The sequence below is a fragment of the Saccopteryx bilineata genome, chromosome 2 (genome assembly GCF_036850765.1).
Source record: "Saccopteryx bilineata isolate mSacBil1 chromosome 2, mSacBil1_pri_phased_curated, whole genome shotgun sequence".
In the NCBI taxonomy this organism is placed as follows: Eukaryota; Metazoa; Chordata; class Mammalia; order Chiroptera; family Emballonuridae; genus Saccopteryx; species Saccopteryx bilineata.
Genome location: NC_089491.1, coordinates 393475854 through 393489053, shown reverse-complemented (window position 1 = coordinate 393489053; position 13200 = coordinate 393475854). Strand labels below are relative to the sequence as shown.

The following is a 13200-nucleotide window of genomic DNA, read 5'->3' as shown; positions in this document are numbered from 1 at the left end:
CCCCTTCCAGTCGCTCTCCTGGAAGAAGACTACGAATCCCAGAGGGCGCCTCGCACCCCCCCCTTTACCACGTGTTTTCTCTGCCCGCCAATGGGTGGCAGCGCCGTCTGAGTCGGCTCCCGCCCCCAGAGGCTCCTGAGCCAATCGGAAGGGGCGATGTTTTGTGTGTGTTTGTGAGTGTGTGTGTGTGTGTGTGTGTATGTGTCCCGGTAGCTGTCTGTGTGTCCGTGTGCGCACGGGCGCGGCGCGCGCGCGCGCGCGAGAACAAGTGGGGAGGGGGAGTCGGCTCCGGACCAGGGGGGCTCTGCCAGCAGGTCCCCAGGTCCCGGGGCGGCCGGAGCGGTTGGCCCGCAGGCCGCCGGCGGGTGCTGCCCCCCCACTCGCGTCCCGACCCGGCGCGTGCGCGCCCCGGCCCCTCCCTCGCTGCCACCCTCCTCGGCTCCCGCGCGGCGGCGGCGGCGGCGGCGGTTCCTCTCCCCCTCGCCCGCCCCCCCCCCCAGCCCTGGCTCCGGGGGACCCCGCCATGCCGGTCCGCACCGAGTGTCCCCCGCCGGCCGGTGCCTCGGTCGCCTGCGCGGCCTCGCTCATCCCGCCGCCGCCCATCAACACCCAGCAGCCCGGCGTGGCCACCAGCCTGCTCTACAGCGGCTCCAAGTTCCGCGGCCACCAGAAGAGCAAGGGGAACTCGTACGACGTCGAGGTGGTGCTGCAGGTGAGCGCCGGGCCGGGCCGGGGCCGGGGCCCCGGGGCCTCCTCGCGGCGCTCCCGGGCCGTGCCTGCCCGCCTGCCCGCCCGGCTCCTCGAGCCCCGCCGCCGCCGACCAGGCCCTCGCCGCCGGGCCTCCCGCAGCCCCGGGACCTGCCCGGCTGGTGTCGCACACTCTGCGCGCCCCCGGCCCCGAGCCGCCCCCGGAGCCGGTCGCCAGCCGCGCCGGGCGGACCCCGGACACTCGCCCAGACTGGAAGCCCGTGCGACCCGCCGGCCCGCTCCCGGGATCCGGAAGCCCCGGGACTGGCCCGGCCTCACTCACACTCGGGTCCTTCCTCTCCGTGACCTGTCGCCCCAAGACCCGCCCCCCCTCCAGTCCTTCCCAGGACCCCGAAGAACTCTCCCTGGGCCTCTCCTGACTCTTCCCCGCGGCGGGGCCCATGTCAGCTTTCCCCGGACCTGACACGGGCCCCCTCTCCGCCTTTCCCCGTCCCAGGAATCCTGTCCTAGGGCCCACCCCCACCCCCGGAGGGCTTCCTTCCTGGGGGAGCCTCCTCAGACCTGGGGGCACCCTCCCTCCAGCAGACCCTCAGCTGGGGAGCCCCCAAGCACAACTGACCCCTGGCCCCTGACCCCCACTCCTCTGACCAGGCGCACATCCTGGGTGCTGCCCCACGGGCCACCCCTCAGCCTGTCCTGGTGCCCCCCCGCCCCGCCCCCACTGCCTTAGTGTCCTTCTGGTCTCCACACCTTCCTGATTCCTCACACCCAGGCCTCTTGCCCCAGGCTTCTCATACTCCTACCCCTGTTCTCTGGCCCTTTGCCCTGGCCTCTCTACCTTCATCTGCCTCCCCCGTGGCTCCAGGGAGCCCTCTTTGTGGTTCTTAACTTTTATCGCCACCGCGGTGGCTTCCTCCCAGTGTCTGATAGATAGCCATGTGCCGGGAAGCCTAACTCGCCTAGTTTTATTTCTTGGGGGGGTATTTCTTTTCCTGTGCCCTTCCACCTCCCCTGCCCCCACCTCCACCCCCATTTGACCTGGATTTTTGAGTACCTGGTGTCAGCCCCTCCTGATAGCTTTGGAACTGCACGCTGTCACCTGCCCTGGCTCTTCCCTACACCTCACCCCTCTCACGTAGATGGTAGTACACTGGACATTTTTTCCCCAGCCAAAGGGGATTTGCAGCCGTTGATACTCTTTCTCTTCCCTACCAAAAACATTCCTCTCTAGTTACCCTTGCTCGCCTCAGGACCCACTGTATTCCTTCACTCTGCCACCCCGTCCTGAGCCTGACACCCCAACTCCTAGGCTATTGCCAAAAGCCCTTCCAAACGTCTGTCCCCTTGAAAGGCTTGGCAGCAGCTTTGCAGTCCTGAGCTGCCTCACGGCCGCCGTGTGTGAGGACAGGATGTGGAACATCTTTTCCAAATACTCGCCCTTCTCCCTTTTCAGTGTTACCCCTTAAACAGCCTCTCTTCTGAGCAAGTAGCCTCCCACCCAAAAGAGAATGGTCTCTCGCTGCCTACTGTAGAGCACTCGCCAGCCTCTTTTTTCTTACTGTTTTATGGAAATTAATAATGTCCCCCCTTTTTTTTTGGATTGGGAAAGCTGCACCCTCGTGTTGATTGTATCTCTGGGCCCTCGACTTAAATTTCTATTACGAGCGATGGTATTTTCTGTAATTGAAGAACGTTGTGACCGAGGTATTTCAGTCTTCATAATTATGTCCCTCGTGGTGATCCCCTTCTTTTGCTTGAAATGTAAGAATTGAGCATGAAGGTGCAAGCGTTTCTGCAAACAAATCATAAAATTCTGAAAGTGGGATCCCTGGCATGGGTCCTCTCTGGAGTGATCGTGAACTGGTGTCCGTTGTTTGATTGGACGGTCTCTGATGTGATAGGGAACAACTGGCCGTGCTGCCAAGGGTCTAAGAGAAGTCTGCTTTGGTTACTGTAGCACCTACTCTTCTGTTCTTGGTGTGTTGTTTCTGAGTTTCTGTCAGATGTCAGTTTCCAGGCGAACCAGTGGACGGTGGACACGGTGATGGAGTTGGTACATGACTGATAGGTCTCAGAGAGGCCCAGAGCAAACACCTGGCCAATGACTAGAAGCCACTGAGTAGGAAATGCAGTGTGTGGGGGGGTCATTCCCCAGGAATGCTGCCCTGTGTCTGGATTGGTCAGCTGCTGGTCCATTACTGAGAGTTTCTTGCTCCATCCTCTATTTTCTCAGCCAGGACTGGTTTCTTAGAATACTGCTGCCTTTCATAATGCATCCTCTTTCTTGCTTTCTTTTTTTTTCTTCCACAACAGTTTTATTTAGATAGAATTCCCATAACCATACAAGTGACCCCTTAAAGGTAGATGATTCAATAGTTACAAGTATATTCACAGAAATTGTGTAACCAGCAGTCTAACTTTCATCACCCTGAAGAGAAACCCCAGACCCCTAAGCTATAACCCCCTTCTAACCCTAGGCAACCACGAATTTTTTTCTAAGATGTGCTTATTCTGTGCATTTCATATAAGTGAAATTATACAACACAGTGACCTGTTGTGTTGGGCTTCTTCTACTGAGCACATTTTCAGGATTCATACCATAGCATGTGGCTTTGTTTCTTTTTATTGTTACATAATAGTCCATTGTATGGGATACAACATTTTGCTTATCCATTGATCAGTTAATGGACATTTGTGTTGTTTCCACTTTCTGGCTGTTATAAAAAATGCAACTGTGTTTTTTGTGTGGACATATGTCTTCATTTCTCTTGGATTAGATACCTAGGAGTGGAATTGCTAGGTCACATAGTAACTCTGTGTTTAATGTTTTGAGAAACCACCAGCCCCGATTTCCAAAGTGTCTGCAACATTTTACATTTCCACCAGCAGTGTGTGAGTGTTCCAGTTTCTCCACAGCCTCGGCAACACCTGCTATTGTTCATGGTTTTGATTGTAGTCAACCTAGTGGGTGTGAAGTGGTATGGCATTGTGGTTTTGATTTGAATTTCCCTAATGACTAAGGATGTGGGGCATCTCGTGTGCACTTTGGAGTGCTTTCTTTTCTTTTCTTTTTCTCTCTTTTTTAGATTCCAGTTTAAAGAGTTCCTCAAACTTTGTGAGCGGACTGTTTTGTTGTTGTTGTTGATCCCTGTGACTGTTCTGTTTCTCCTCTGCCATCCAAGAGCAAAGTGAGGGCCAGGGTCAGTGTGAGAGGAATATTAAAAAGAGCAGCTGTTGGACACAGCTGTGCTCTGAGGCTTTCTTGCTAAACATTTGCCTTGTTATTCTCACTGAGCCGCTGCTAGCCTGTAGTTTGGTTAAAGCGCTCTATACGGTGGTGTTTCGGAGCTCAGCGACCATCATCAAGATCAGTTTGGGCAAAATGAGAGAAACACATGGTTGAGTGGAAGCCAAATGGAAATTCTGATTCTTGAGATAATCCACGCAAAATGTTAGCCAATTTACAGTTCGAGTTTTAATCTTATTAGCGGGCATCCTTGCCACCTGATACACCCTTTCCAGCGGCTGTGAAATCCCAAACAATGTTGAATTCAGTGAGAGTGGCATACATGAAATTGAAGGCCTCAGGTTGAGGCTTTATGCATCCTTTATTAAAAGTTCTTTGCTGAGCCATGTTAGTACGGATCAGCTGCTTTAGATAATGTCCAATGCCAGGGTCAGCAGATGAGGGTATTTAAAATGCTTGGGCAGTTTTCACAGGGAATACTTTTGTCACCAGCAACAACCTGGGAGAATTTTATCTTCATTGAAGCCCATTTGCTTTGGTGCTGACCTCATCTGGCTGAGTGAGCTCATGACAGTTTTTGAGGATTGCCTCAGTGTTGGATATAATGGTGTAATTGGGAAGTCGTTAAGTCCCCAAACCTGATAAATTCCACAAAACTTTTCTAGTGTCTTAAAATGAGACCTCATTTAACATGAAAATACCATTGTACATTGTTTTGCTTTAATTCTGGGGGTTAACTTTGTCAATAAATTCAGTTGTCATGAAACCAGAAAATCTGCCTATCTATTCTGGTGAGTCTGCATAGATTGGGGTAAATAAAATGCACTAGTTAGTATGCGTTGAGCAGCAAGTAACCATACCATTGCAAAATAGCTTACAGAATATGGGAACTCATTGTCCCATATTACAAGAAGTTTGGAGGTGGCTTGGTTCCAGATTGGCTCATTCAGGGACCCATTTCTTTCCATCTTCCTGTGCTGCACCCTGGCATTTCCAAGCCTGTTTCTCCTCATGATCTCTAGATGCTGCCATGGGACTGGGTACTGTGTGTGGATACTGTGCGGATAGTGCCACCCACTGCAGGGGACAAAAAAGAGCCTCCCCAAAGCCAGACTCTCTCTCAGAAGCACCCAGGAGACTTACACACAGATCTGACTGGCCAGAACTGGGTCACTCACCCCTAAACTGATAACTCACAGGGGGTGGGGGGCAAGTTTGCCTCAGACCCGTCAGGGTGAACCTGGTCTTACGGGGCCAGGGTTGGTACCAGAACGAGATCTGGGCCCAGCCAGATCTTGTGGAAAAGTAGAAAATTGGGTGACTGCTAAAGCTCAAAACCTACCCCTGTTGCCCCTGTTTATTTTAGGCTCCGCCCTTCATCACGAAGTACAGGCACCCTCCGAACATGAACTGGGCGGAGCGGGAGGCATTCACAATGAATTCTGATTTGGGGTTGGTGTTTTGGTGTCTTACAGATTTATACCACATGAACCTTTGAAAGACACCTCCCCCAAGTATTCTGCCCATTTCATAGATAATGCAGGATGGTGCTTAGTGTAAATACAGGGAAGGAGTGGGCTTGTTAGACCCGCAACTGAGCAGCGTGGAGACACACGGGCCAGAAAGACGTTAGAAAGCAGGTGAAGCCGAGGTTAGGCAGGACCCCGTGTGTACCAGGTAGACGGAGGGTCTAATAGCCAGGGACGCACGACGTCTGTAGGACCCATGGAGACTGGTGTCAAAGACAGTAGGGAAAAGGAGGCTGCCCTGAGCCGGCTAGTCCCGAAAGCAACTTGGGTCTTGAGATGTTCGGCTGAATGAAGTTGAGGGGGTCCAGTCCGTCCCCTGGGGGTTCTTGCAATTGTAATGAGGCTGTGTATCCTTTTCTTTCCAGCATGTGGACACGGGGAACTCTTACCTCTGTGGGTACCTGAAGATTAAAGGCCTTACTGAGGTAAGCACCCCTTTCAGTGAACTGGGACTAGGGAGTGGACAGCACCCTCAGCAGTCTGAGTGGGGAGGGCAGGCAGTTCCGACTCCTGGGGTGGGAAGTACCAGCTTCTAGGTGCTGTTCTTGTACGGTGAACTTAAAGCATGCCGTTTGGATGGCTCCTGTTGGAAAAGACACATGTCCACAAATCTTTCAAATTTGTAAATAAGTCACAGTGTGACTGATACTGCTGATTTTCTTTTTCATCCTTTTTGAGAGGAAAAAAAAATAGAAAGAATGTAGCTGACCCCTTCCTAAGTTTAAGAGTTTCTGAAATAAGCATCAGACCTTCGAGAACCCAACCCCTCAGTTCACTGAACAATAAGAAGTGCTCAGCCCTGGCCGGTTGGCTCAGCGGTAGAGCGTTGGCCTAGCGTGCGGAGGACCCGGGTTCGATTCCCGGCCAGGGCACATAGGAGAAGCGCCCATTTGCTTCTCCACCCCTCCGCCGCGCCTTCCTCTCTGTCTCTCTCTTCCCCTCCCGCAGCCAAGGCTCCATTGGAGCAGGGATGGCCCGAGCGCTGGGGATGGCTCTGTGGCCTCTGCCTCAGGCGCTAGAGTGGCTCTGGTCGCAATATGGCGACGCCCAGGATGGGTAGAGCATCGCCCCCTGGGGGGCAGAGCACCGCCCCTGGTGGGCGTGCCGGGTGGATCCCGGTCGGGCGCATGCGGGAGTCTGTCTGACTGTCTCTCCCTGTTTCCAGCTTCAGAAAAATGCAAAAAAAAAAAAAAAAAAGAAGTGCTCAGCCACCCTCTGAACAGAAGTAGCTGCTTTGTAAATGTAGACTGTTTTCTTTGAACCAACTCTTTAAACCTCAGAACTCCTGGAAATACAGGAAGCAAGAGGGAGCATCCTTCTTTTCCCACTAGTGAGTAAACAGGAAGAGGAAGGAGGTAGCTAAACTGGCCACTGGACTCCACGGTGAGGGCCTGGGCTTGGCTGGGCCGCAGGGTCTTGTTGGCCTGATCAACTCGCACTGTCTTGGTGGCCCAGCCATGTTGATGGTGCGCAGAGCTGTGCAAAGGCGCTGGGTGGCCTTCTCGCTCTGTCCTGTACTGTTCCATGACTTTTCACTTCCCTTCAGTTTCCTCATGTATGAAATGAGAATTAAAAATACTTGCTCTGGGCCCTGGCCGGTTGGCTCAGTGGTAGAGCCTCAGCCCTGCATGTGGAAGTCCCGGGTTCGATTGCCGGCCAGGGCACACAGAAGCGCCCATCTGCTTCTCCACCCCTCCCTCTCTCCTTCCTCTCTGTCTCTCTCTTCCCTTCCTGCAGCCAGAGTTCCACTGGAGTAAAGTTGGCCCGGGCATTGAGGATGGCTCTGTGGCCTCCACCTCAGGCGCTAGAGTGGCTCTGGTCACAACAGAGCAACGCCCCAGATGGGCAGAGCATTGCCCCCTGGTGGGCATGCCGGGTGGATCCCGGTCGGGCGCATGTGGGAGTCTGTCTGACTGCCTCCTCACTTCTCACTTCAGAAAAATACAAAAAAAAAAAAAAAAAAAAAAAAAACCCAAAAAGCAAACTTGCTCTGTAGGCCCTGGCTGGGTTGCAAAGTGGATAGCATCGCCCCAGCATGCCAAGGTTGGGGATTCGATCCTCAGCTGGGGCACATATGAGAAGCGACCGATGAGTGTACAACTAAGTGGAACAACAAATTGATGCTTTCTCCCTCCCTCCCTCTGTCCCTCTCTCCCTCTCTTCCTCTCCCCCTTTCCTTCTCATATCAATAGAAAAATTTTTAGAAATATTTGCTCTGTCTATCCAAGGGGCAGTGCTAGTCCTAGTGGGGAGGAAACAATGTAATATAAGTGGTAGGTTATAATGTGATACAATATAGAATGCTAATAAGGTACTCATTATCCCTCAGTATTGAAACAGTTTCTCTCTCCTTGATTCCCTCTCGTTCTCCTACTTCTCTGTGAAACATTAGTTGACAATTTCCTGCGAAGTTTGTGGAGATGAAAAGGCAATCCTGCCTGACCTGTGGTGGCACAGTGGATAAAGCGTCGACCTGGAATTCTGAGGTCGCCGGTTCAAAACCCTGGTTTCCCTGGTCAAGGCACATGTGGGAGTTGATGCTTCCTGCTCCTCCCCCCTTTCTCTCTCTCTCTCTCTCTCTCTCTCTCTCTCTCTTCTCTCTAAAATGAATAAATAAAATCTAAAAAAAAGGAAAAAGAAAAGGCAATCCCTTCATCACCTCTGGAGCCTGACCCAGTCAAGCAGGGACGAGGAATGATTGCAGAGTGAAGGATGCTAACCTTTGCAGGACCGGGAATGATTGCAGAGTGAAGGATGCTAACCTTTGCATTTGTGGCAGCAGAAAACAGAGCAAACGGAGGATGTTCCGCTCTTAGGCAGCCAAATTAACTGAGGGCAGAACGTAAACATTTAACTTCATAAGGAAACCAGAAACATTTGTAATGTAGGGTATATTTAATGCCGGTTCTAAAAATCGGTCATTCTGGTCATGGGAAGCTGCACAGAAATGCTAGGGAGCATTAAAAATCCCCAGTGCATGGAAATGCTATGACATTTGCATCAGAAGCAAGGAATCCCACCTCCAGGTCGTAAACAGCCAGGCTCTGTTGAGTAGGGGGTGATGGCATGGTCCTTCTTTGGAGGCCGGCCCAGGGCGACTTTGGTTCATGGCCACAGCTCAGAGACTGCCCTCCTGGCCTCTCCTTCCCACCTGCACTGGGAGTGGCCTCAGAACCACGTGGCCTCCCCAGAGTGGTCTGCGCCAGGTGCTGCTGAAGTCGTCTTTAGTTAGAAAAAGGCTAATGTGTTTCCTGATGCTTCTAAGTTGTGCTCAACTTCTGGGTTCTTTGAATTCATCTTTTTTAAACAGCATTTGTTTTAGTAATTTTACTGACATATCCTTCACATACCATACAATTTACCCATTGAAAAGAAACTTCATTGGCTTTCAGGATAGGTATGGTGTTAGACAACTTCTTAATAACTTTTTAAATTATAAATCCTATACGTGGTTGCCCTGGCCAGATAGCTCAGTTTGGTGAGAGCATCGTCCCAAAGTGAAGAGGTTACCGGTTCTACCCTCAGTCAGGGCTCATACAGGGTCACGATGTTTGTGTCCTCTGTCTTCTCCCTTCCTCTCTCTAAAATCACTAAGTTTAAAAAAATGTTTTAAAGCCTGACCAGGCGGTGGCACAGTGGATAGAGCGTCGGACTGGGATGTGGAGGACCCAGGTTCGAGACCCCAAGGTCGCCAGTTTGAGCAGACTCAGCTGGTTTGAGCAAGGCTCACAAGGTTGAGCCCAAGGTCACTGGCTTGAGCAAGGGGTCACTCACTTTGCTGCAGCCCCCCGGTCAAGGCACATATGAGAAATCAATCAATGAACAACTAAGGAGCCTCAACGAAGAATTGATGTTTCTCATCTCTCTCCCTTCCTGTCTGTCCCTATCTGTCCCTCTCTCTGTCGCTCTCTGTCACAAACACACACACACACACACACACACACAATTAAATACACAGTCACTGTAGATAATTAGTAAAATTCAGAAAAGGGTGACATTTCTTAGAATGATTTTATACCTGTGTTGTAAAATGCAGTCATCCATTTTGTGTACTTTTCCATTTGTAGCTGTTACATTTAGTTTAATAAAACTATATAATTTGGTTTAATAAAAACTATTTAAACGGCTTGGGTTTTAGTTACAGTCTCCTTGTGCTTATAATATGGAATCGACTCTTAAATGGGAGATAATTTGCCTCTTTGCTGCCTTACATTCACAGAAACACAGCTTTAAAGTGTGTGTGCCTTCTGGAAACGAAATCCCAGAATTGTAAAGAATGGGTGTCAAGTAACATTCTCTTTGCAGTTCTGAGCCAGCGGGAGAGAGAGGACCTGTCCCCTGGGGAGGCCCCTGGCAGGCAGCTGGCCCGGGGCCTGGGGACAGCCCCGACCTGGGGGAGTCAGGGCAGACTCTTCACTTGTTCCCTCGGTCGTTCGCTGGACCGTTGGAAGGGTTTGGAAGCCCCCCTGACGTTGTGCAAAACGAGCTTGGAGCAGGGAGGGAGACAGGTCACACTAACTAAACTCACCAGAGCCCGCTGTGTAAACAGAGTGCTGGTCTACGCACTTAGGAGTTACCGGAATGCTCCGGAAGTTCTCTTTGACTCACCGGCTAATTGAGTGTTGATCCCCCAGAAGGCAGGTCTACCTGCCGACCCAGACCTGTCACCAGGCAGTTTTGGTGAGGGGAGTAGACTGAGCAGCGACAGGGCCTGGCGACAGGCGTCCCCCGTGGGAAGCGCACACCTCCCCTCCGCGGAGGGGGGCTAGCGTGCTGCTCTGCTCCTCGGGCAGCTTATCCTTCTGATGCCCCACACCTCCTCCTGCTGACGGTTTTTCTTTGGCTCTATGGATTACCCACAACGTGGCTGCAGCCAGGTGCTCGAATTTTGTGTTCCTGCACTGAGAGATATGGTATTTTTGTCTTTTTGGTAACTTCTGTCCATATTAGCTCTTGTTTATTAAGTATTTAATTATCTGAGTTTGGGGGTACCCTGATATACTGCCTAAAATGTTTGTAGGGAGAAGTCAGTGCAGAATCATTCATTAGGAAAATGTGACTTGAAGCATACGTACTTTCTTTGTATTATAATAGGACGCCTTTATCATTTTCTTCTCTCTATCAAGGTTTTGAAAAACTATCAAAATTTGAAACTCAGAAAAATTACGCTTGTGTGTGCACGATACCGTTCATTCTTGTATTGTTACTTATTACTGTACTACTTTCCATATGAACAGCGGTAAGCCTATCTGTATGTAGCTTTTCATTTAAAATCTCAAGTCAGGTGCTAACTTATATAGAATTTGTTTTCCTTAGTAGTCTTTCCTAAAACAGATTAGTATAATTTAGTTTATACCTTTAAGATCGGGTTTCCATTTAGAAAATTTTCTCCTCTTTCATTTCTTCACTCTGTATACATAAATATCTCCACAAAGAACCCAGCAGCAGTGTCGGGGTAAGGAGGCTGTGGTGGGGAATGTTATATTTATAATATTTGAAAGTTCACTGCCGAGGGCATAGAACACCTGGTGGTGTGTCGTGGGGCAAGCCCCTTGGCCGCGGTCGCCGTGGCAACACCTGGTGGTGTGTCGTGGAGCAAGCCCCTTGGTCGCGGTCGCCGTGGCAACACCTGGTGGTGTGTCGTGGAGCAAGCCCCTTGGCCGCGGTCGCCGTGGCAGCACTGGTGACGGTGGTGATGCTGTTTCCACCCGCCCCTGAGCCTGTGCGGCAGCATCTCCCGGGAGGGTCCGGAGCATGGGCAGGCTGGGCTAGGAGGTGAGGCACAGCCATTGGGAGAGGTTCACTTGACACACATGTAGACGTTTGATGCAGAACAAGAGGGTCTTACGTTGGGGTCTGAAGAGGAAAGTGGGGCCTCTGTGGTTCCAAGGACATGGGGACGGTAATCGTGGGTTGCCAGGCACTGCTGCCCTCACCACGCTCCCGAGGAGCGCCAGGGACTCGGCAGTCTGGGGTGAAGGGTGGCTGGTTGGTTGGTTTTTTACAAATGCAGAGAAATGGTAGGCTTTTTATTGTGTTAATTTTTCTTCCATTAATTTGGTGCGTCCTTCTTAGCAAATGAACAAAATAGCAAATCAAGTGAACAGAAGTATTCTAAGAGCTCAGGTAGGAATACAGATTACTTATCTTTCCCAACAGATTTCTTTTTATGGTTGTGATTTTCCCTTGCAGACCTGGTTTACATGTAGTTTTCTAGTATACATCGTTTTTGTTTATATGATGATAGAATTAAATGTACCTACTATACCAAGGTGTTCTATCAAAACCGCCCCTTGCCCTGGCCGGTTGGCTCAGCGGTAGAGCGTCAGCCTGGTGTGCGGGGGACCCGGGTTCGATTCCCGGCCAGGGCACATAGGAGAAGCGCCCATTTGCTTCTCCACCCCTCACCCCCTCCTTCCTCTCTGTCTCTCTCTTCCCCTCCCCAGCCAAGGCTCCATTGGAGCAAAAGATGGCCCGGGCGCTGGGATGGCTCCTTGGCCTCTGCCCCAGGCGCTAGAGTGGCTCTGGTCGCCGCAGAGCGACGCCCCGGAGGGGCAGAGCATCACCCCCTGGTGGGCAGAGCGTCACCCCTGGTGGGCATGCCGGGTGGATCCCGGTCGGGCGCATGCGGGAGTCTGTCTGACTGTCTCTCCCCGTTTCCAGCTTCAGAAGAAAAAAAAAAAAAAATTAAAAAAAAAACCCGCCCCTTGATACTTGCTTGAAGAGTTGACATAAAGGACGAAACACTGAGCCACTGTGAGAACCAGCGGGCTGGATCGCGGATGGAGGGAGACGTAGTTGGGAGGGCTATCATTGTGGAAGCTCTTTGGGTGTTTTCCTTGGAAAGTACAATCTACGAGGTTACCGTCTTTGTGTGCTGGAATATTCAGAATTTACTTGTGGGAATCGTCCCGGTTATTTTTTCAGTGATCAGCACATAACACGTGAAGTCAAGCAGGGTTCTCTGCTTCGAGCAGAGTCCCTGAGTTCTAAGAGAGACACCATTTTCTGGGCACCTTCAATTCAGGGTCTCTCCACAGCCATCGGCAAATTGGTGATTTTTTTTTTAAGTATTGGGAAGGAGTTACAGTGAGGTTGATTTTTTCCTTTGTAAAAGGTTAAAACTTGTGTTCAACATATATATATATTTTTTCTTCTATTTGGGTGTTTTACCATATAGGAGTATCCAACCCTCACGACCTTCTTTGAAGGAGAAATAATTAGCAAAAAACATCCTTTCTTAACCCGGAAGTGGGATGCGGATGAAGATGTTGATCGGAAACACTGGGTGAGTAGATCTGGGTTGCCCCCGGGCGAGTTGAGGAACCAGGCTCTCAGGGTCCTGTGCTCTCTCCCTTTTTCTGTTTGTCCGGCTCTGTCCATGTTTCCTTTTTTTTTTTCCTGAAGTGAGAAGCAGGAGGCAGACAGACTCCCGCATGCACCTGACTGGGATCCACCTGGCACGCCCACCAGGGGGCGATGCTCCATTGCAGCTGGAGCTGTTCTAGCGCCTGAGGCAGAGGCCATGGAGCCGTTCTCAGCGCCCGGGCCAACTTTGCTCCAATGGAGCCTCGGCTGCGGGAGGGGAAGAGAGAGACAGAGAGGAAGGAGAGGGGGAGGGGTGGAGAAGCAAATGGGTGCTTCTCCTGTGTGCCCTGACCGGGAATTGAACCTGGGACTTCCACATGCCAGACCAACGCTCTACTGCTGAGCCAA

At 51.3% G+C, this 13200-nt stretch overlaps 1 protein-coding gene across 1 annotated transcript in view; it reads left to right on the top strand.

Annotated features, from left to right (window-relative positions):
* Positions 1-164: 164 nt before the first annotated feature.
* Positions 165-13200, top strand: part of GID4 (GID complex subunit 4 homolog) — a 32545-nt gene continuing 19509 nt past the window's right edge. The window contains 5 exon segments of the mRNA XM_066264428.1: positions 165-379; positions 381-491; positions 494-712; positions 5850-5909; positions 12665-12772. Of these exon segments, the coding sequence (XP_066120525.1) occupies positions 200-379; positions 381-491; positions 494-712; positions 5850-5909; positions 12665-12772 (678 nt within the window). The 5' untranslated portion in view covers positions 165-199.